Consider the following 25,506-nt stretch of genomic DNA (forward strand, 5'->3'; position numbering starts at 1 on the left):
ACGCGGTCGGGGATCGAACCTTGCATCTTCCGCTCTCCGGGCGGACGCTCTACCACTAGACCACGGAGTCGGTCTATTACATTACGAACTATCGACAGAAAAAATTGATAATTTTTGTACAGTCCCCTCACATGGCACAAGTTGACGTCAAACGTCTTTTCTCCTGGTGTTTCACATATATAGTACACTTTTTTGTTTCATTTCTTTAATAAATGCACCAAAAAGATCTTAATGTACAACTGAATTTATTCGCCTGCTTCTGACCCTTTCATCAAGTTCTTAACACTTTGGTTTAATTGCACGCACAGCGGCTCTTTAAGTAGCACGTAGAAGCCACAGTATACTTTGTTTGTTGTTTAACACCGCACTCAGCAATATCCGAGCTCTGTGGCGGCGGTCTGTAAATAATTTCGACCAGACAATCCAGTGATTGACATAATGAGCCGCAGTATAGTTAAGTACAAGATTGAGTTATGGATTTCATATTGAAAAAACAACATTAACAATTAAGGTGTCATTATTTAAAAAAACAAACATTTTTAGCAAATGTTTCATCCACACCCTCAAGATACCTGTCGGATAATTACATATCTCCACATAAACCTTTTGCCTACACAACGTCTTGATTGTTGTGTGATCTTTTGGTCAAATCTATACCGTTTTCCATCCCAACTGGATCGGCACCAGAGTGTCTAGATCTTCCCAGGATAATGTCAAACAAAGTCCCCCTTAGCATGGAGATCAACAAAATCACAAACTGAATAAAAGGCACCCCAATAAAGCTACAGATACATGCATACATGGCAGCACTGCCTGGATCACTGGACCAGTCTAGCACAGAGTATATAGCACTGTAGCCCAAGCCATTGGTTCCGCCTGCAGCCTGGTATACCGCGGAGAAGATGACGAAGGTGACCGCCACGATGAAGGGATGGAAGAAGTGGAGAAACCTGACTGGAGATGCTGTGATACATAGGTTGATGATGACGTATATGGTGTTGCCGGCGTGGGTGATGTAGTCAACATTCGATATGTCACTTCCCGCTGGAATAAAAAATATTTATATACATTTTTTAATTAGTAAATTAACCGAGACTTACCTGTAAGTTGAAGTTTTATAGAATTCTACCAGCCAGTCAGGAGTGATGAGGGGTAGCATGAGATTGCAAACTATTGTAACCACTCCTGAAAACTGTAGGCCAGATTTTGAGGGACGTTTCGACTGATTGGCAATACGCTATGAAGCAAGGGAGTGAAACCTAGGCGGAGGCAGTCCTTCTGTAAGTTCTCTGTTTAATCCGGCAACATTTCTCAAAATGTGTAGTGATCATTTTCCAAGCATCAGTGCAGTGTTGTTTCAAATTACCTGCTCACCGACCTTGTGGTCTGTGGCTATTTCTTTTCTGCCTCTCACAGGCTGATTTTCCCCCTGGAATCTTGCTGGGTGTTTTTCTGAACAAAAACGCTGTCTGTAGTAGGTCCGCCTCTGAATCCGTGACTTGCCAAAGTACGGATGGTGTCTGGGACCCCACGATCGCCTGTACTAGCCTGTTGACGCTCTGTGGCCGATTCTGGTGATAGTCCCAAAATCACAAAGATTTCCATAACATCTTCGGCAAAAAAGCTGATTAGGCGTTGATTCCGATGATGAGGAACACAAAGCTCGAACTTCGGAAATATATTCAATTCACAAGGCTTCTTTGAGCCTGTGAACTAACTCACTGTTTGTCGTTCCCAGCAATCCAAGCGCGTCGCCCAAGAGTTTCCGGGTATTACTGAAAGGTTGTTTATCCAGGTCGGTCTTCTACAGAAATAGGATCATGACGAAAACACGGGAAACTGCCGTCACACTTGTAACGGCCCCAGTGACATTTTGTAAAGCCATTTGTCAACACCCTGTGCGTAACCAGGGATGTTATCCCACAAAATCTTATTTAACGCCAGAACGTTAAGCACATCACAGGTCTGGGGCTTGCGGTACGTTTTTATTCGTTCTTCAATGAAGTTGTTGCTGTCGCGAGATGTTTTCAAATCAAACTAAGTTTTGAAGATGTCTGCCAACTTATGGTCAGTTGGCTCAGAATGTCCCTCGGTAAGTCCGAGGCTTTGTCAAAAGTAGAACTCATCCTTCTCTCGTGGAGTACTCGCACCCTGTGATGTGGAGCACATCTTCTCAAATGGGTCTGCTCAGTAATCATGTCCCCGGCGTCAGTACACAGTTCGATATAATCGTCTCCATAATCGCCCATCTCATAAATTAAGGAAAGATATCTTCCTCTCAACCGGGTAGAACGAGATGATTGTCAAGTTTCTCTTCCACGGATTTGAAAGGTGTCTCCAGTTGCAAAGCCGAGCAGACATTTTCTTTAGTTCGTCGAGAAAAAGTGCCATTTCGGTAATCAAATGCGAACTTTGTCACCAAAACGCTGAAGGTGTACTTACGGGAATATAGTAGCCCCAGAACAATATTGTCACCAAAATACTGAAGGTGTACTTACGGGAATATAGTAGCCCCAGAACAATATTGTCACCAAAATACTGAAGGTGTACTTACGGGAATATAGTAGCCCCTAGAACAATATTGTCACCAAAATACTGAAGGTGTACTTACGGGAATATAGTAGCCCCAGAACAATATTGTCACCAAAACACTGAAGGTGTACTTACGGGAATATAGTAGCCCCAGAACAATATTGTCACCAAAATACTGAAGGTGTACTTACGGGAATATAGTAGCCCCAGAACAATATTGTCACCAAAAGACTGAAGGTGTACTTACGGGAATATAGTAGCCCCAGAACAATATTGTCACCAAAATACTGAAGGTGTACTTACGGGAATATAGTAGCCCCCAGAACGATACTATCACCAAAAGACTGAATGTGTACTTACGGGAATATAGTAGCCCCAGAGCAATATTGTCACCAAAATACTGAAGGTGTACTTACGGGAATATAGTAGCCCCAGAACAATATTGTCACCAAAATACTGAAGGTGTACTTACGGGAATATAGTAGCCCCTAGAACAATATTGTCACCAAAATACTGAAGGTGTACTTACGGGAATATAGTAGCCCCAGAACAATATTGTCACCAAAACACTGAAGGTGTACTTACGGGAATATAGTAGCCCCAGAACAATATTGTCACCAAAATACTGAAGGTGTACTTACGGGAATATAGTAGCCCCAGAGCAATATTGTCACCAAAAGACTGAAGGTGTACTTACGGGAATATAGTAGCCCCAGAACAATATTGTCACCAAAACACTGAAGGTGTACTTACGGGAATATAGTAGCCCCAGAATAATATTGTCACCAAAATACTGAAGGTGTACTTACGGGAATATAGTAGCCCCAGAGCAATATTGTCACCAAAAGACTGAAGGTGTACTTACGGGAATATAGTAGCCCCAGAACAATATTGTCACCAAAACACTGAAGGTGTACTTACGGGAATATAGTAGCCCCAGAACAATATTGTCACCAAAATACTGAAGGTGTACTTACGGGAATATAGTAGCCCCAGAGCAATATTGTCACCAAAAGACTGAAGGTGTACTTACGGGAATATAGTAGCCCCAGAACAATATTGTCACCAAAACACTGAAGGTGTACTTACGGGAATATAGTAGCCCCAGAACAATATTGTCACCAAAATACTGAAGGTGTACTTACGGGAATATAGTAGCCCCAGAGCAATATTGTCACCAAAACACTGAAGGTGTACTTACGGGTATATAGTAGCCCCAGAGCAATATTGTCACCAAAACACTGAAGGTGTACTTACGGGTATATAGTAGCCCCCAGAACAGTATTGACACCAACACACTGACGGTGTTGCTGAGGTTTTGCCAAACCCAGGTCACTTTGAGAAACAACGGCATCCGATTGACTTCACCTGTTAAATAAACGACATCGTCAGGAATACAGTCCGTGCGGCATCTGTTCACACAGGTAGAACAGGTTAAATTCCGGCCGTTAGAAATGTGTTGGAATAAATGTATATGCAAGGTTTTCTAATATTCCTAGCAATTTGTTTCTCCTTACATCTGTGTCACGTATTGAAATGCCTGTTACGATATTGGTATGGGCGTTCTGACGTGACCCGTTATGGGATGTTCTGAGATCTTTGTTAAACGGTAGCGAGAACTAAGATATGATTGTAATGAGCTTGGGGCGGAAGGTAAAATAATATGGTTCAAGGACTGTGAGACAGACTAAGTGAAATGTGTAAATTCAGCATATTTCTCGCACCAACCATTGATGATGCCCTTCCTTACGACCATATGAGCCATAACTTTATTAATCTTCATGTAAAACGTAGTACAGTAAACTACGGTTATAACGAACACAAAGGGATCACTTACTTAAATTCGTTATAACCGTATTTCGCTATAAGCAAACATAAGCATATATACAGCAAAGGGACGGGACACCAACACAGTTCGTTATATCCGTCAGTTCGTTATAAGGGTGTTCGTTATAAACGTAGTTTACTGTATATTTATATGCATACATGAGCATTCAGTTATAGCTGAGTTTACCGAAATGTGTTTTATTTCATACTAAATCCTGTACGCACAATTAATGATGTCTTTTCTCATTAGGTAGCAATATCCCACAGCCACAAATTCAATGATAGTGCACAACGTGAGGAGGAAGAACATCCAGTTGGTGAGGTAGATGAACCACTTGACATTGTCCTCCTCGGTCCTCGTCCAGTTGTACCTGTCCGTCAGCCCCGACAGGATGATCATAGCGACGTGATAGACAGCAACCACACCGCGCCAACACAAGTACACTTTCGGCCAGCCCCACTGGAAGGGTAACATTGTGAGTTGTGTTGGTAACATAAACAAAGGTTTGTTTGTTGTTTAACGCCACTTTCAGCAATATTCAAGCTATATGACGGCGGTCTGTAAATAGTCGAGTCTTGACCAGACAATCCAGTGATTGACATCATGAGCATCGATCCACGCAGTTGAGATCGATGACATGCATCAACCAAGTCACTGAGCCTGACCACCCGATTACGTTAGTCGCCTCTTACGACAAGCATTGTCGCCTTTTTCGGCAAGCATGGATTTCTGAAGACAAATCTATTCTAACCCAGATATTCACGGTACATAACTAAATGGTCTGCCAATATAGACGGGGTAACATTATGAGGTGTATTGGTAATATATAGACAGGTATTAGGAGCAGTATTTGTAACTGAAGAATATTGCGAACCAAATATTTTGCCTCAGGGTTTACGTGTAAAGAACCTGAGGAACAAATTCTTTAAAAAATATTCCAATTGAGACTTTTAAAGTCATCTTCGCCATCCTATAACACTGCAAACACAAGGTGGTACATGCAAGTGATACATTATAATCCAAAAGTGATCATACATGTTATGGTCAGTCAGCGTGTTTTATATTTATTGATTCGCCATATATTCCCTGAACTAGAGTCACCATAAGTGACAACTCGGAAGTGCGTCACGCGGTTTTTCTCCTTCATTGAGCGGAGACGCAATGAGGTAACCCAACTCCTACTCAGTGCGGTTTTTTATACACACATCAAACAGTGACTTGCAGTATTCGTCTTTATCCGTTTTTGTTCCTATTAAGGGTTTAACCATGCACTTTTTAATACTCCCCTTCCCACGCGCCACCCCCACAAAAACGTAAAACGGTTTTTTTCAGTTTGTTAAAACACAACTATGACGTCACTCCATTGTTTCAACTGAAGATATCTTGTGACGAATTTGCAGTTTAATGACATAATTTCTGCAGTGCACATTTTAAGCTCATGCATCAATTAACAGCACATGCAAAACGAATGAACTGGCTCAAACGATCAAATCGCCCAAAATGCTAATTCAACAGGCTAATTCAAATGCAGCCCGGATATCGAAGCAGAAAGTTGCGTGTATTGATTGATTGATTGAGTGAGTGAGTATGGTTTAACGCCGCTTTTAGCAATATTCCAGCAATATCACGGCGGGTGACACAAGCAATGGGCTTCACACATTGTACCCATGTCGGGGATCGAACCCAGGTCTTCGGCGTGACGAGCGAAGGCTTTAACCTCTAGGCTACCCGACCGGCCCTTCGTGTATTACGAATGCATTGCATGTAATATTCATGCAACATATTTGTGTTGTATTTATTTTCATTATTTATTGATGTATTCTCAGATACAACTATCAGGCTGTATTAGTTACTGCACATTCGTTACAATAATGATACTTGCCACCTTCGCGTGTCCATACATAATTTTGTAAGGAATGTCCAGTAACTTGTGCGATACTGATGAGTTGTTGTGCTGACAAAATATATAGTCGACACCCATCTTAAAGTAAATCGGGGCGGTCGGGTAGCCTAGTGGTTAAAGCGTTCGCTCGTCACGCCGTAGACCCGGGTTCGAATCCCGACATGGGTACAATGTGTGAAGCCCATTTCTGGTGTCCCCCGCCGTGATATTGCTGGAATATTGCTAAAAGCGGCGTAAAACCAAAACTCACTCACTCACTCACTTAAAGTAAATCACCTTATCGTTCCCTGTTAACAATAATTATGTACCACAGGACTGCCATCTACAGCCATACAGTAATAAACTTTTTTCTCAGTACACCATACATGTTCTCCTATTATCGAGTGTGATAAAAGCATGTGTGACTCATGTTATGCATTCATTCATAACATGCGAATGATCGTTCCACACGAGTGACCTAACAAGCCCTTAGCTTGCGCCGGTGGCGGCTTGACGTACTTCTTAAATTTAAAGTACGCATACCTTTGTAGCTTAGTGTTCCTGTCCCATGAAAACGTGTATATATCTTATCACAAAGGGGATATGTATACGCGTAGCCTGACTGATATATGCTGTGTATTTCGGACACTGGAGATAAGCATTACGAGGTGAAGGTAAGCTGGTCGACACTACACTTAATGACCTCCAACCGACTGCCTTGTAACACCTACCAATTCAAGCATTCAGCCTTAATTTCGGCCTATGTCTCACACAACACAACCCATATGTCCAGTCTATCCATTAACACGTGTATGTTCCTATCCCATATTTTAAACGTACATCTCTGTAATCAACGAACGTACTCGTTTTTTAAAGTTGTGTCAGTCATACGTGTATGAGGTGTTACAAATGAAAAACAGGGTAAGAGTTGTTTTTTGTTTATATTACCCATGCACTCAACATGCCTACAATGAAAACACACAGGTTGGGGAGGGTCAGAAAGGATGTATTTAGTAAATCAGCTGGCTCAACCCAATCTGTATATTCTTACCTCGAAGTTGGTAAAACGATGTGGTTGCGGATGCTGGAGTCCCCAGCTGGAACACCGGAACTGTTCCCTCCAGTGTTCCTTGGAACACATTGTCCTGGAGTCGGAACTGTCACTGTGTATCAAACGTCAATAACCAGTCCTCGGACACGAAACACGGCTTGGTGATAAGGTATGCAGGGTGTATACAAACACGGGGTTGAGTTACTGCTCAGTGTCCGACAATCGTGTGTCTTTATCGCCACGGAGGAATGAGTAATGACGGTGTTTCACTCAACCGGACGTACCACACAAGCAGACGACACGGATGCTCAACCGACGACGAATGTATACGGCACATCCACATTCCCTAATGGCGGAGATTATGTTAAGTGACCGAAACCAATCTGACCGCTAAGTAGGTCAAGCGGAACTACGCGTCAAGGTCGTGAACTGGTTTGTTTGCATGTTGCTAGGTCCATGCAGGAAGGATAGCCACAGAAACGTGTGATTTCTTTTCAGAAATTGTCGCAACTAAGCGACACGTTAATTACACGTCAAGCGCCGTGTTATTAATAGGCATACCCGGTACGCATTGTTCACGGATGAGTGAGTTATTATTTATTGGCATTGTATAAGGCTCGCATGCTTTACTATAGCTATTCCATGAAGCATGTCCTGAAAATTGTTGCAATTGAATTGAACATTCAGTTCACAAGCAGCACGTGAACCTAGCTCTTTGGCGACACGGGTCATTAAATGCTTGTCCCTGGGCAAGCATACAATTCACACAGGACCAGCTCACACATTTATCAATCACGTAAATATTACTTATCCATGAGAAAACAGCCCTGATTAAGATCCGATGAACACAGCAATCTCTTTTCTATATATTCGCTAGTTTTAACCAAAACCTACCAAACACATGCACGTTAAATGAATAGAATAGTACAATAAATTATTGATGTTAGTAAATATTTAATTCGTCATTTCACAGATTTCCTTGTATGGTGTTCTCGTGATGTTGTGGTAGAGCGTCTGCTTGGAGAGAGGAAGGTCGGTGGTTCGATGCCTGATAAAGTCATATTTAAAACATTAAAAGATGCAACTTGTTGTTACCCTGACTGGTGGCGTTCGGCTTTAACGAGAGGTGAAATTGGGTTTACCGTCGCGTGCACTTAATTACTGTAGTGTTAGATACCATGCCGCAGTTTAACATGAATACCCCACTTAGAAACAGTATACTGACTCCGAGCTGACCAGTCCTTATTTTAGCCCCTTATGTTGAGCGCCAGCCAGGGTAACAACAAGTACCATCTTTTAACGTCTTTTGGTATGACGCGGCCGGGGATCAAACCCCGGACCTTCCTCTCTCCGGGCGGACGCTCTACCACTAAACCACGGAGGCGGTCCAGTGGGACATTGACGCGTCTAAGAATACCCCCAGGTATCAATGTAGAGACCAGTTATTTTTATGTATGCATATGCAGCAACGTCAAGGCAAATATAAAATCTATACAGGAGACAAACCTGTTACTGAAGTAGCTTTTCGACCTTGACCAATTTAGGGTGTGGGCATGTTCATATTTGTCCCAGTTCATGGGCTGAGCTTTCCTCTTCCGCAGACATGAAGAACGATTTTGATTTCATCCATCATGAAATTCATGAATATAAATATAAATCTGCTGCCCTAACCGCGAATCTACAAGCTATATACTACTCAAAAGAAGTTAAAGGACATCCGATACTTTTATTAATTTACTTTAGTTGATCTGTCAGAACAATGCCAGATTAACTATGGTCATATGACAAAATCAGTTTTTCTATACTTCTTTTGAGTAGTCATAAAAATATTGGTCGTTGGTTCGATGCCCGATCGCGTCAGATCAAAATCGTTAAAAGATGGTACTTGTTGGTACCCTGCCTGGTCCCGCTCGGCATTAACGTGAAGTGAAATGGGATTTACCGTCGCGTCCAAGATTATTGCACTTAATTAGCGGTGTGTGTGTGTGTGTGTGTGTGTGTGTGTGTGTGTGTGTGTGACCCAGCAATATAGCAGCTATATGATGACAGTGTGAAAATAATCGAGTTTGGTCCAGGCAATCCAGTGACTGACATCATGAGCAGCGATCTTCGCATTTTGGATACGATGACGTGCATCAACCAAGTAAGCGAGTCTCTCAGGGCAAGCATGAGATAAATCGACCAATTCTAGACCTGATCTCCGCAGAAGTGAAGTGACATTCATGTCGAAATATGTATTTTATGATGTAATGGAGAACCTTTCCGTTTTCATTGGCCGAAAAGCGACCACTTGACAGTCCATAGAAATGCATACTGACTCCATCCCATGTCCGATAATTTACGATATGGACATGAGTTACTACAAATAACAACTGAAGAAAACCCCAGGACTAAGTTATCCACGATTTTCAGCCAATCAGCTGTCTCCTTTCCCAGAGAACCCAACACGCGACGTTCCCAACAACGAAAACATGGCGTCCGCGTCCGACAGTAAATCCAACCGTTTCGCTGATGCATCTGTCGAAGAACTTGGCGTTATATAGGAACATGTGGATGCGAAAACATACCAAACTATCTACTTTGACAGTGGTGAAGGTCTTTAGACAGATAGGAGACTCGGTTGAGTTAATGTCTTTTCAGTTAATGAATTGGACAGAGCACTGGCGAAAATCTATCTTGAAGCGGATCCGGGATGGAATAGGTCTTCAGCAACCCATGCTTTCCGTTAAAGGCGACTATGCTTGTCGTAGGAGGCGACTAACAGGATCGGGTGGTCGGGCTCGGTGACTTGGTTGATGCATGTCATCGATCCGAATGGCGTGGATCGAGACTGGTCCAGACTCGATTACTGACAGACCGCCGTCATATAGCTTGAATATTGCTGAGTGCGGCGTTAAACAACAAACCAACCAACCAACATGCATATTTGAAATTTATTAAACAGACCAATTTCTTTCAAGTATCTGAGAATGAGATGTCCGCTTACACGGGAAAAGAGATCTTTCAGATTTACGGTAATGTGAACCCCTTGCGATTGCAAAGTCCACACAGTCAAGCAATATATGCTTGACGGTGAACCTTTAATCACAAGGGATACACCTAGAAGATTCGTCTTCATCTGTTTTAAGCAGATATTCGTGGGTAAACCGACTGTGGCCAGTACGACATCATCGTAAAACGACCTCATCACGTCTTAACTGACAACCCAAGTAGGTTTGACCGATTTTTGGTTCAAATTCGTGAAGTTAATCGATTCCTACCTGAGTGTCCCACTTCTTTTACTTTATATCCAATGTGTAACGTTTGATGGTTGGTTTGAAATCGCTGCACGGGATAAGTTGTAGAGATAACGGTTTGTCATAGTCCACCATAGTCCATTTTAACGATCTGTAAAAGTGAAGGAAGGTTGTCCGATCCCCTCCCCACTCGGAATTTAAAACGACTTTTAACAAGTCGAGAGCTTTCAGGCACTTTTCCTATAGATATTTGATGTGTGGTAAGAATATGAGATGACAGTCAAATATGAGGCCCAGGACTGTGATAGGAATACCATCTTAAATGTAACTGGATCCTTATGCGGTTTGCATTTACGATTAACATGAATGCAGTTTGTTTCGGATTTAGAAAATTTGAAGCCATTTTTGTTAGCTCATTTTGGAATTTTGTGAAGACAGAGCTGTAGCTGTGTCTTTATAATGTATTCCTTTTCTTTCTGCGGCAGGATATGTTGAAGTCACCCACAAAAAGTGAACCATCATCGCTATTGTTAAATGCTTTAGAGAGACTATTAGTTTTGATGCTAAAAGGTGTGACAGATAGGATGTTTCCTTGAGAGACGCCCTGATCTTCATCGAAATGATCAGACAAAGTAGAGTCTACTCGTACTTGAAACTGTCTGTTTAAAAATTGAGATATGAACTGAGGTAATCTGCCCCTCAATCCAAACTCATGCAAATCTTTTAAAATACCAAGTCTCCACGTTGTATCATATGCCTCTCTTGGTCGGAAAACATTAATACAATACGTTGTTTGTTGACAATGGAATTTTTAATAAATGATTTCTTAACGCACCAAATGGTCAATGGTACTTCTGCTTTTTCCGGAACCCACACTGGATGTGACAAAAGAGGTTATTGGTTTCCAAGTACCAGACAAATTGATTTATGACCATACGCTCAATTGTTTTACAAACACAGCTAGTTAATGATATTGGATGGTAATTGGATGGATCTGTATGGTCCCGTCGAGGCTTTGGTATAGGAATGATAATAGCATTGTGCCACGAAGGAGGGAAATTTCCGGTTGTCCATATTTCATCAACAATATAGTGTATATAAGTGTTCCAGGAGCTGATAATGAATATTGTCGGCTCCTACTGCAGTGTCATGAGCTTGCCCTAGGGCAGTATGCAATTCATGGAGTGAAAATGTTTCGTTGTAGTCCTCAACATTATCAGAATTAAAATTGACCTTTTTCTTTTCCTGCTACTTCTGAAACCTCTGAAACCGAGGCTTATAATTGGATGATGAGCCAAAGTTTCACCAAGTTTGTTGCCAAGTTCAGATTTAGTTGTTGAGAGTGTATCACCATCTTTGAGATGGTGAACTCCAGATTTTGATCCTATGCCCTTAATCTTTTGTACCATGTTCCACACCTTTGGACATTGATATGCGGGAATTGATTTTGGAGTAGTTTCTCCATATTTAAAGGTATGTCTTCCTTTGGCGCCCGTGATTTTAACATTATTCAAGTTGTGGAAGTGGGATGTCCACGGGAAAGTTTCTCAGCTTCCTTCCTATTTTTTTAGCTTGTTTACAATATTTATCAGAGGACTTAGGAATGCTATGTCTCCAATAGCATTTAATCTGAAAAAAGTTGCATAGAATCAGGAACATTCCTGAAATTGTCAGGTTTTAGTTTTTCTGTCATTATGTTTGGAATAATGACCTATTGGCCTTTGTAAAATACAACCTTGTTGAAAAACCTCTGAAGGTTCGTCATAGGGATTGATAGCTGCATTGATCGCCGCACTCAGAAATATTCCAGCTATATGACGGCTGTCTGTAAATAATCGAGTCTGGACCAGACAATCCAGTGATTGACATCATGAGCATCGATCCACGCAATTGGGATACGATTACATGCATCAACCAAGTCAGCGAGCCTGACCACCCAATCCCGGTAGCATATCCTACCCCGGATCTTCATGGGTCTCCCTTTTCGTAAGCAGTGATGAGGAAGTTATTATATTTAGATGATCGTAGTATACAAACATGTTGAATATTCTGTGATGTTCTGGTCACACTGGACTTGTCAAGCACTGTGTGGATAGTGCTGGAAGCTAGTTAAACTTATTATAAGTGGAGCGGGCGCGTGCGTGTTATCTCATTTCATCTGACATTACTTCAAGACCAGCTTTCATGAGATGATCACCTTTCACTCTGGTGTCCAGCCTTGGCCTATTTTGAAAGATATTTTGATAGGTGAATATCATTATCACTGATCATTTTGACATCACCACTGCAATCATATTTTGTATTTGATACTGCAGTTTGATTATTGCATACTGTTATTGTAATTGCTGTTCAGTAATTTGTATTGATTTTTAAACCTAGTTAATTGTGTATACAATTGTTGATTAGATACCAATTGTTGGTTGTTTATTGGTTTCACACTAAGTAATTTTACGTAAAGATTTCTGGGTTAACATTGTTACAATTTGGGAATTGCCAATAACGATGTACTATTTCCATATGAAGTGTGTACAGGAAATAATATAAGCATAATGCATCGGTTTTCAAGAGAATTCAGTCACATCAACAATCGACCTGCTTTCCTGTGACCGGTGAAGATTCCGGGATAGACTAGGTCTTCAGCAACCCATGCTTGCCATAAAAGGTGACTATGCTTGTCGTAAGAGGCGACTAACGGGATCGGGTGGTCAGGCTCGCTGACTTGGTTGATGTATGACATCGATCCCAATTGCGTGGATTGATGCTCATGATATTAATCAATGGACTGTCTGGTCCAGACCGCCGTCATATAGCTGGAATATTGGTGAGTGGCGTTAAACAACAAACCAACCAACCTGATTTCCTGCACAGCGTTCATGCGTGTTTACAATGTGAAACCACTGACGTGATGTTCTGCTGTAGTGGTTGTGATACGATAACGAGGGATGTCGAAATTCTTTAATCATCACCTTCATGTGACCTCCCATTAACTTCGATTTCTTTAAGTTCATCTTTCCTGCAGCTCTTTCAAAACAGTATCCTTCGATCTTCGTGTTTAACCAGTGTCTCATTCCTTGCCTTCCTGCCACAAGAATCACGTCATCAATTTCTTTCCAAACGAAAACGGCATTTTTCAATAGCACATACATATTGCATCATTGATTTTGTTCAACTTTATATGATGTCAATATAGGCAATACAACAGACATGTCTATTTGTCACTCAGAAATCACTATACCCATGACGGAAAATCTATCTTCATAATTAGTTTGAAAGTTTGCAATATGCTCGAACGCCGACTGTCAAACAGAAAATCTACGCACGGCAGATGGCTGTTCGTAGACCAGTGACAAACAAGTGTACATAAGGTTGTATTGACCGTAATAAAGATTTGGGTACATATGCCATAATATCAAAGGAAGAAAGGATGAAGTTTGTACGTTAAAGAAACTGTTTTTGTGCAAAATGGTTCGGTGTATTTTCCCAAATCTGGAAGGCTGCTTTTGGGAAACCAATATCAAAAATAATATGTATATTTGTAATGGAAGTTATTTTTCTTACAGTGCAAAATTAAGACAAAGATTGGATATGCACAGCCCATCCTATTTGGAGTGAGTGAGTGTTATTTATTCTCATAGTCACCAGTATTCCAGCTATATCAAGGTGCCGGGTTAGAATAGGTCTTCAGCAACCCATTCTTGCCGTAAAAGGCGACTATGCTTGTCGTAAAAGGCGACTAACGGAATCGGGTGGTCAGGCTCGCTGACTTGGTTGATGCATGTCATCGATCCCAATTGCGTGGATCGATGCTCATGATGTCAATCACCCGGGGGTGTAGATAGTCTATGAGAGGAACCTCATGGGTATCGATCCTGATACTATAACCATAGATCTGAGTACATTGTAATTGTTATGACTACAACTTTGTTTGTTTGTTTGTTGTTTAACGCCACGCAGCAATATTCCAGCTATATGAAGGCGGTCTGTAAATATTCGAGTCTGGACCAGACAATCCAGTGATTGACATCATGAGCATCGATCCACGCAGTTGGGATCGATGACATGCATCAACCAAGTCAGCGAGCCTGACCACCCGATCCCGTTAGTCGCCTTTTACGACAAGTATAGTCGCCTTTTACGGCAAACATGGGTTGCTGAAGACCTACTACAACTGAAACATCTGGGTGATTGAGCATCCCGATGCAATATCCAGGCAACAATAAGATTCAGGAACACTACTGTCGTTGTATAGGACACGCTGGGTTGAGAAACGCAGGTACTTTATTTGCTCAAACTAACTGTGTCGGTACTAAACCAGACAATAATAACTTTAGAAACAACAAACAATATAAGTTTAAGTACACACTAGGATTTCAACAACAACCTTATTAAAGACTTTTCTGATAATTAATACAAGTAATATGTATATTAATACATGATTTTCCTATTGACAAATTATGTTGGTGGATTTAAAAAACAATTCCACTTTTTGGAACGTGTTACTTGTAGCAGGGAACATTATATTACTGTTGTTCCTGCACGGAGGAAGATTGACAAGATAAAAAAAATATATATGAATTGTTCTGAACAAGCTGAAAAAAAGTATTATTCACTTTCAAATGGGATTTTTGCCTCAAAGGTGTGACGTTATCAAAACGGTACTCGTCTGAGACCAGGCGCCAAAAAAAAACTATTAATATTCATATAAAAAACATCATCGAAAGCAGATTTATTGTTTGTTTCATTTTAGCCTCCATAGAAAATCTGTAATTTTATCCGAAAAAAAAAACTGTCCCAGGAGAATCTTAAAAATATATTTATGCGTCAGACTGTTAAAACAAAATGCCTTCCACAAAATCACATATTTGCATGGCGTATTTCCTAAAGCAGCATTCAATCTCATAGCTTTAAAACATCTGGTTTCGTAGCTTTAGCTGTAAAATGTAAACTCGGTTCAAAATCCAAAATCCAATCTAATCTCGATACAAACTCTGAGCCTGTGGCCTCGTCGGGAACGTGACAGTGCTGCAGTCTTAGTGTGTCATTGCTGTCAACCCATTCAACCAAATGACAGATGGCCTTGCGTGGGTCCAGTCAGGCGAGGTGTAAGTAATACACCCAATACACGATGTTGAATACAAGGAAGGAAATCGGAAATCCGAATTTGGAAATGTTATCGACTAGTCTGCTTGCGTCTTTGGAGTAGTCAGCATTGCGCATTTCCGGTTGACCATTTCCGGTCTTCACCTCATCTCGTGATGGTTCTTTGGTTAACTGCTTAAGCTGGGAAGATATAAATAACGCATAGCTGACTGTATACAATCTGTAGTGACCTCAATAATTGAGACTCCGGGGAAAATATCGTTTCTACTTGTAATCTTGTCCCTCAGTCAGCTTTATTTCAAAATATGTAAGAGCTCTGTAGCTCACCTGCTCACACTGTATTGTATTGTTAAGAAGCAATCTCATTAAAATCAGATCTTTGTTCTCGCTATCGCTAAACAAAGATCTGAGGACATCCCATTAAGGGTCAATTCAGAACGACCTTTCATCCAACCAATCAGAGCGTCGCTTACCAGATCATGAAAGTGACAGTTGGAATGTGTTTTCTAATCATGCAACCACGAAATATTTAACACGGGGTATTCCGAACGACAGTTACGGGTTTTATGATTATATCCATACAATCTAGGCCATCTATAAGCCATTCAAGAATGTTCTTCTTGTCAGTTTTTTTTTAATCGAGAATGCGTCAAAATAAGTTTCGAAGCGTAGTCGCCAGTTTGAGCTAGTGTTGTAAAGCTCGAGAAAGTGGCCTTCTGATTGGCTAATGTCGCTTTCTTTTCAGTTATTTCATTGGTCGGTCAAAATTCGCGAAAGGTCGTTCTGACGTGACCCGTAATGGGATGTACTCAGATCTTTGTTAAGCGGTTGCGAAAACTAAGATCTGATTTTAATGAGATTGTGTTAAGAAGGAAACTAAATTTATGTGAACAGAAACTATTCATATTATGCCATAAGAATGGGACTCTTCTTACTTCGGACTCCTGGTGGGGTCACCATTTCATGATTTATACTCTGCTAATGTGAGAATGTGTGTAAAAAACACATGTTATCTATATGAAGTAGGGCAACGATGAAGCACAGGTTAAAAAATTATCACTTGCATATGTTTCTTGAATATAAATCTAGTCCCTTATGCAAGAATCAACGATCGCAATGATTCCGAACCAAGATTTGCCATGGTTATGATTCTTGGTTTCTCAGCACCCTACTGTGTTTAAGACCTACATTACTTCGGGCTTTCTTCAGACATTAAGACACACACCATGATGTGACATAATTACTGATCAAAGCGTTATTAAATTCACAACAGATACAAAATAATCGGTTTCAGGAAAATCACATAATTTGTCGTCAGGTTTTATCACAGAAGAAATTGTTACCTGGGCTTGCTGGACGTGACCAAAAGAGAAACGTGTTGTGGATAAAAAATAATTTGTTCGGCTCCTATTGTTTGTTTGTTGTTTAACGCAATATTCCAGCTATATGACGGCGGTCTGCAGATAATCGAGTCTGGACCAGAAAATCCAGTGATTGACATCATGAGCATCGATCCGTTAGTCGCTTTTACGACAAGCATAGTCACCTTTTACAGCAAGCATGGGTTGCTGAAGACCTATTCTACCCCGGATCTTCACGGGTCTCCTCCTATTGAAATCTATTGTGTGTTTCGCAGCAGTGAAAAATATGAGCCCCTTCCCAGCCCTCTGTAAAAAAATGGTGGGTCCCAAAGTGAGATACGACAGCGTCATATAAAAAATGAAGATTAAAACGTGATTATGCTTCATAAACTGTTGTCCGTTTTCATTCCACGTGTTTGGGATGTGGCTGGAGCTCTGGGTGTTCATCGTTTCTCTTTTATCATAACAGTAGTCAGCAGACAAGAAATTGTGTTTGCGCGACTTTAATCAAATTTGCTTGGGTTACTGGAAAGATTTAAGGGTCGCTTCAAGCTTAACCGTAAATAAATTGTATTTAGTTTCATCGGGAGCTGAAAGTTCATGAAAGTGAAGTTTCGTGTTGATAATATTTACCTTATATAATGAATCGTCCTGTTTCAGCACCTTCTTGTGTCGTCGGAACATCACCGTGACGACAGCATACTCCATGTAGGCGGCAAACACAAACACCAGGCACGCCGACATCCACACGTCGATGGCCTTCACGTAAGGAACCCTGGGAAGTTGTGCGCGCGCACCTGAGCTCTGGGTGGTGATGGTGAGCACTGTTAGGAGCCCCACGGAGATTCTGGCGGGAACTGCCTCGTGGTCGATCCAGAACGAGGCCCAGGACAACACGACGATGAGGATGCTGGGGACGTAGGTCTGTGTAGCGTAGAAGCCGATCTCTCGTTCTATACTGACGTCAGCCCTGAGACACGTGTACGCTCCTACGAAATAAGCAAATATGGGTTATTCATAATTTGAGTGGGTGATGTACGTATTATCATTAGGCGTGTATATGTCTCTTCTCTTCAACCCTCACTTCGAAATTAAAGTGAGGTTTGTAAAATTACTTCACGCATACACTTCACAGTTTTTAATTTCATGTTCTGCGATATCGTCCACAGTCATTTTAGGCAAATGACCTCTGAAAATTAGGTAGATATCGGAAGTCTTGCCATTTGTTATACATTACTAAATCACCTTTCACGGCGTTATGTACTGTGCGTTTAGAAATCTGAATAGGGGATATGTACTCGAAGAATTGAATATAAAAAATAGCATATTAGTGATCACGGGTATCTGTTTTTGCATCAAACCACCAATTATAATTCCGAAACGTCGCCGATAATCACTGGATTGTCTGGTCCAGACTCGATTATTTACAGACCGCCGTCATATAGCTGGAATATTGCTGAGTGCGGCGTTAACCAACCAACCAACCGAACTAGGCTGGAATTCCTGGGCTCGATCGTAGCGCCACCAGTGGCTATAACGAGTTCTGTCCCTTCTGTGCATCTCCTATTGACCAATCAGATTCCACCTCTCGTATCACTTGCATTTGCTTCAAACAAAATGGCGACGCCCAGTCAAGACCATCTGATAGATAATCAAGATCTATATTGTGATCAAACGGATCTTACATCGCGAAGTACATCAAATCACGTGAGCACCTTGATTAAAAACATGAAAAGATTTGGTAAATATCTCTTGACACCGAGTTGGCGGTGCACATTGCTTTGCAAATCCTGCATTCGACCGAAATCTGAATGACAGTTTACGAATCGGATTTCGATTTCATTGTGCGATTTTGATTTGACTATGCATAGACTCGTTAGTCCAGCCAAAATCTAACTCCATAATACCAGCCTAGTTCGGCAAGGGTGGAAACTGGACTTTAATAGTCAGTTAACTCTCTTGCCTCGGGAAGATGGACGGATTAAGGAGTTAAAAATCAGAAATCGACTTTCTCAAGCTATACTTGTTTAAAACTGGCTCCAATTCCAGATTAGGCTTAGAAATACATTTTGACAAAGTCAGGATTCAGAATTTCAAAAATGAACAAAAGAACATTCTAGAATGTACAATAGATGACCGAGATTGTATGGTAGTACTTCCCACGGGCAGAGGTGCCACGGGCTATGCAAAGTCTCTTCCGTTCAAATGTTTACCTCATTGAGAGATAGATGACGTTTTTGACGTCATCAGTCGTTTGGAATACCCCGTGTTAACCTTATCGAGGTGGCATGATTAGAAAACACATTCGACACTCACATTCCTATTCGGGTAAGCGACGTTCTGATTGGTCGGATGAAAGGTCGTTCCGACGTGACCCGTAATGGGATGTCTTCAGTTTGTTTGGCGGAAGCGTGAACTACATGTAAGGTCTGAGGGTGGCCCAGTCGTCTTAGGCGCCGCAATTCGCTGTGCAGAGTTGCGTCCCTTGAACACGTCAGAAACCTATGATTGTGGGTTCGAATCCCGGTTCGCCCCAATTATGTTTCTAGGTTTGTCAGCACCATACCCGTGCCCCTGGGTTTCACCGAAATGGTAAACGTCTGAGACCTGCATCACTTCCGGCTTTCTTCCCACATTAAGTTGACACGCCGTGATATGACTGGTATACTGTTAAAAGCGGCATTAAACCCAGCTTACCCACTCATTCCACCTATCCCCTTCTTACCGGTAACGTATTTGTTTTGACAAGTCCCCAGTGTCACACCGGTTATTAGAAAGTCCGGAATCTGTAACCCAGGGCGTCTTTCTACAGCATCCCGTTCAGTCGAAAATTCGTAGTAGAGATCTGTTGACGTGTAGCTGTCTGTAACGAGAAAGTAGAAGTAAGGTGAGTATTGCGTTAGTTTACTTCCGGCAAAATTCCCGAAATGTTACGGCTCGGGACACCAACAATGGCCTTCACACATTGTTCCCATGTTTGGAATCGAACCCGGGTCTCGATGTGACGAGAGAAATCACTACCCTACCCGACTTTCCCTCGTCTGTAACTAAATACAGCATCGTTAAACACTTTCATTATATTCAGATATTTGTCTCTGACGGGATACCTCTCTGCGTGAATGACATCACCATATGAGATCGCGTCAGGTGAATCTTTTAATCAGCCAATCATTCTTAAGGCTTCTAAATTCTCGGTATGAGTAAGCATAGCGTACAGACCACATCTTATTTCTGTATCTCGAAAATGAAGGAAATCGGGAAGTTCCCAATGCAAAAAGAATAAAAGCTATTATATTTTTGTGAAATTGTATATCTGAGGACCATGTCATCTGCACCGAAAGGGGTGTTTTATTGAGGATATGTATGTGTTCTGTGTGAGTTTCTTGTGCTAAGATCGAAATTTCCGAATCCTGGTGGTGAAGAAATTCAGCCAAATGGTTTCAGAAAGCTGATATCTGACTGACTTAAGTACCCACACATCCTTCAGTTATACTGGTGGATCAGTGTTCGGGCAATGGTTCATCTGACGCGCTCTTGTAGAACCATTGTACCTTAAGATGAATGTCCCCAAACTTTTCAAAATATAATTTCTTTAGTTTTACTCACAACTTTCCATGTCGATGTGACAGGTTTGCTTATCCATGGGGAAGTTGATGAGGTTCATTGGACATTCTAAAGTCACAGACAACCTGAAACAAGATACAAGTGGTCGTTATTTCCCCCCCTCTGCGATTGTTTAATCATTTGCTCCAGGATTTACAAATGTGTTGTGGTGTTCCAAAACAGATTATTGTCTTGCAGCAGATGCGGAAGAAAAATTACGTCTCTAACATAAATCAAAATGGTAAATCGTCGACAAATACAAACACATTTTCCCATCGCCAGGTTTCTAGGCAAACACAATTGTGGCAGAGTCGTAAATTATTATCATAGAACCGGTGGAAGTTTGAATGCGGGTGTAAGGGACTGACCATTTCATTTCTGAATGCATGTCTGGATTTTGTTTGCGCAACATATAGGTGTTCTTAAAGAATGTGTTGTGGAAAAAAACGTTCTATACACCGAGACAAGTTTTAAAACATTGTCATTAAAACAGGTTCCGTCACAAGTGAGAGTTCCAAGACACCCGCGCCTAATGTCAAATGTCAAATGGCTAACGCAAATACATTATCGGCCCCTTCATACACATGAAAAACAGTATCTTTGGAATAAATTATGTTGGGTCCAATGCTCGATGACACTCGGTTATGATATGACCTCTATATGTTTGTGTGTGCCTTGATGCTCATGAAAAGAAAAGGTATGACAATTGTCCTTGTCAGCCCGCGGGACATAAGTGAGTGAGTGAGTTGGGTTTAACGCCGCTTTTAACAGTATTACAGTTATATCGCGGCGTGTCAGCTTAATGTGGAAGGAAAGCCCGATATGATGCAGGTCTCAGACGTTTACCACTTCGGTGAAACCCACGAGCACAGGTATGGTGCTGACAAACCTAGAAACATAATCGGGGTGAACCGGGATTCGAACCCACAATCATGGGTTTCTGGCGTGCCCAAGGGACGCAAATCTACACAGCGAATTGCGGCGCCTTTGGCGACAAATCTGCCGTATTCACTCTCTTTAGCATTATTTGCGTATTTGGTAATGTCAAAAGTCCAAAAGTTGCAAGTGTGGGAAGGAAAATTGTCAATATTTGAAAGTTTTCCACATCTTTAAAATTTGACATTTCCATAGGGCCAAAATGGGCCTCTATCTTTCATTTGCCCCTCATCCTTTGGGTATAATGAAATACTAAATAAAATCTAATTGGGCTACTGTGGTATTCATTTATCTGCCTCCATTTATTCCATTATAATGTTTGCTCCCTAGAGCGGATGTCAATAAACGCTCCCGAGCGCTATGCAACTTCGGGATGTAATATGGCGATTGACCATGCTTGTTTTATACATTAAACATATCTGGACCATCCAGAGTCTGTTCGTCATTATTAAGAATCAAACACTACAGCTACACTGACCTTTGCGAGTACAAAATGGTTCCGTCAGGAGACAGGAGAATCAAGATATTTGGGATTGTGATTTCATGTCTGCTTGCTCGTTTGGAATTGGGGAAATACAGGTCAGGCACCCACAGCGAGTCCAGACGTTTCTCACTGATAACGATACTTTTATTTAGATCGTCATATTTTAAGCGTGGATCTCGCCACTCCTGACGGAGGAGGAAACTGGCGCTGAATTCCTACAATGAAAAGGAAATACAACTTATTGATATATTCTTTCATAATGGCCAAAAAAAAAAAAACATTTATGAAATGTGTGTGACATTGCTATCTTTGTTTCGTGAGACATGTCGTAAGTTTGCATTGTAAGAAATCATTCGTCATTGCAGCAGCACCAGCCTTTTCAAGTGAACAATTTGCCGAACAAGGCTGGAATTCCTGGGCTCGAACGTAGCGCCACCAGTGGCTATTACGAGTTATATCCCTTCTGTGCCTCTCCTATGGACCAATCAGATTCCACTTCTCGTATCACTTGCCTTTGTATCAAACAAAATGGCGGCGCCCAGTACAGACGATAATCAAGATGTATATTGTGATAAAACTAGTCTTACATCGCGAAGTGCATCCAATCACGTGAACACCTTCATTTAAAAACATGAAAAGATTTGAAAAATATCTGTTGACAACGCGTTGGCGGTGCACATGATTTGCAAATCCTGCAATCGACCGAAATCTGCAGTTTACGAACCGGATTTCGATTTCGTTGCGCGATTTTGTTTGGACTATGCATAGACACGTCAATCCAGCCAAAATCTATCTCCATAATACCAGCCTAGTTCGGGAAGGGTGGAAACTGGACTTTTTCAGTCAGTTAACTCTCTTGCCTCGGGGAGACGGTGTTTGTGATGTGTGCCCCCTGATCGGGCAGGATCCGAAGACTTCGCGAACACCAGGTATCATCACTATTTGATAGTGATTAATAAACGTATGCTTATAATTTAGTCGGTATCGTTCAATTTTAGTACAGATTTCTTATGATTGACAATTATTTTAGCTTTTTATTAATTGACTTACTTTATAAACCTGGACAAGATAATGAGCATATCATTATATTGTTTAATGGGATAATATTCACCATATGAATGTCATTCACAGGTCCAAGCGAGGTCAAGGTCATGTCCACCAGCACCTGTGTTGCTTTGCCTTGTAGAAACATACACTGAATTATTATCTTGTCAGCCCTGGGAAGACTGACACAAACATTATATAAACAGTAAACTACGGATATAGACAATCAAACATTAAATATATAACCAATATACATGTATAAGAAGTAGACATTGTATATTGCCAAACCTAGAAATATATAGAATCATGCATATATTTAATAGAAAGTAAACTTCGGATAACAAAAACAAATACATTGTATATATCGTTCACCTCGGATATACAAAAACAAACAGACATTGTATATGTCGTCAATCCCTGACATACAAGATCAAACACACTCGTCATCCTCGGATTCATATAAACAAATATGATATTGCTCAACTATATCTGGCTAAGGTCCTAATGGTGAATATATCATAAAATATATTTAACTTTTTTTCTGGTGTTTAAAAGTTTTACATTAGTATTTTCTCAAACACGAGGGCGCTTTTGAAAAAAAGGGTCTCGATTGCAACACATTTCTTGGGTTAACAGCAGGCATGGATGATTTTGTATAGAGCTTATCACGCAAAGTCATATGCCGCTCCAATGAGAGGGTTAAGCAAATATACTCTTAAAAACTCGGAATTAACTTTAAATTTTCTAAATTGTAAGAGATATTAGTTTCTAGTAATATACTGAACCGCAAAAGAAACGTAACCCCAAGTAATATTGCAAGAAAAGGTAGAGCGTCTTGCACAGAGGGTCGGCCCTGTGGTCTTCGGTTAACTCCCTTGCCTCGGGAAGATGGACGAAATCCAACTCGGAGAGAAGCGAGTGATCAGTTATGCAAGTCGTGGGAATCAGAACAAAAATATGCTGCCCACATTGAACTTCGAAATATCATGGCTGTGTGTATTGACTCAACTTTAAAGTTCTAATAGACAAATAAAACTCTCACGTTTGGTCTTACCATCACAGAACTGGATGCAGCTTGTGTAGCTCATTCTTTCGCACAAGCAGTTTTATTATTTCTTGGTTTCTGTGACTTATTGAAACTGATACTTTGTTACTTTTTGGCGAAGAGCTATCAATTTAAGTAAATGAAATACTATTCCTTCAAGATTTCATGCAAATGAAATGAATTTGCTCTGCGTGGAGATAAATATTTGCAAGTCTTTGAGCTTTTCAGGTTTTTCGTGATTTAATATACCAAACTTCATATTTTATTAAAATATGACAATATCCCTTTCAATCGCTTCTTCATGCTCAAATTACACCAAAAAAGTAGTCTTTTATATTTATGTACCATGCACAGTTAAAAATTTATACCGATTAAAGATTTTCGCCGGAAATCCAATATGGCTACCAATGGACACTATGGGACAATATTTCGCCTTGGGAACATCAAAAATCATTCAGTAACAACTATAACGATTAAAAAACGTAAGTTAAAAAAATATATCTTTCGGATGCATGGGGACCCTATATTCCTACTCGACTATAAATGAATGCGAAAATTGTTGCACTGATAAGGTCTGCAAGGATATGGGCACATGGTCTACTTGACAGTTATAATTGTAAAGCACCAATCATTAAAATGTCGTTCACTGGACATTCTGAAAAGTAACGTGTTGAGTAAATTATCATGGCACTCCCTTGAGAGATAAATATTGGATGTAAACCATCAGTGTAGGAAGTCAAAGTGATAAATTTAGTCAAAATCTAATTTACAAGTATAGTCGATGGGTGAAAGACCCACTACGCCATGTACCCTGGTACAAAAAGTGGGCCGTTTGTTCTTCCATTCCGTATGCAGAGTTACCTCCTTTAGTCGTGTTGGGATACTATGACCATGTGCTAAAATAACCCTTGAATATGACCTTTGGTTTGTCAGCATCATCAAATTGTTCTTATTGTGTTTTTTAAACAGTACGGCCTCCGCCAAATTTGCTTTACTAAAAACAATTATCATTCCTCAAGTCTATTCGCCGTTATGTAATTATAACTGAAATACTGTTAAAAGCTGAACGCACCAAACGCACAAAGTTTACTCAACTAACAAAAAATGTCTATTTCTACACAAAGTACTCGGATAACAAAGTTTAAAATTGACCACTCTACAATATTTGATAATTCATCTATATTTTTGGCAAAATGACGATAACATTTTATCTCACCTTCCGCTGCCTCGGGTCTAATCGTCGCATCATACGTTGAGTTAAGGAGACGATTCAAGATTGCCCGTTCTCTTGAGGGGTCCCCACCTTTTGCCCACGGGAGATAAAACACGAGACTCATGAAAAACACGTGAAGAACACGACAACGCATTGCGGTCGTCAGCACAAGCGTCAGTTGCCGTACACGT

The 25,506-nt window shown here is 40.9% G+C and overlaps 1 protein-coding gene across 1 annotated transcript; it reads right to left on the reverse strand.

The window, feature by feature from the left end:
• LOC124140154 (glycine receptor subunit alpha-4-like) lies at positions 1-25,506 on the reverse strand. Its single transcript, XM_046507565.2, has 9 exons — positions 25,319-25,506; positions 23,125-23,192; positions 22,008-22,228; positions 20,597-20,679; positions 19,716-19,853; positions 17,624-17,979; positions 4,585-4,819; positions 3,790-3,900; positions 1-1,044 (listed from the first exon to the last, which is right to left on the reverse strand). Exons 1-9 carry the CDS (start codon positions 25,467-25,469, stop codon positions 611-613), a joined length of 1,797 nt encoding a protein of 598 aa, XP_046363521.2. The 5' UTR covers positions 25,470-25,506; the 3' UTR covers positions 1-610.

Source organism: Haliotis rufescens, unplaced genomic scaffold, assembly GCF_023055435.1.
Source record: "Haliotis rufescens isolate VD_foot unplaced genomic scaffold, xgHalRufe1.0.p SCAF_23, whole genome shotgun sequence".
In the NCBI taxonomy this organism is placed as follows: Eukaryota; Metazoa; Mollusca; class Gastropoda; order Lepetellida; family Haliotidae; genus Haliotis; species Haliotis rufescens.

Coding starts and splice junctions, on each gene's coding strand:
- LOC124140154 (XM_046507565.2), bottom strand. CDS start 25,469: ATGCGTTGTCGTGTTCTTCACGTGTTTTTCATGAGTCTCGTGTTTTAT. Junction 22,229..23,124: donor CTGTGAATGACATTCATATG/GTGAATATTATC, acceptor TTTTCATTGTAG/GAATTCAGCGCCAGTTTCCT. Junction 3,901..4,584: donor GAGAAAAGACATCATTAATT/GTGCGTACAGGA, acceptor TTTATTTAACAG/GTGAAGTCAATCGGATGCCG.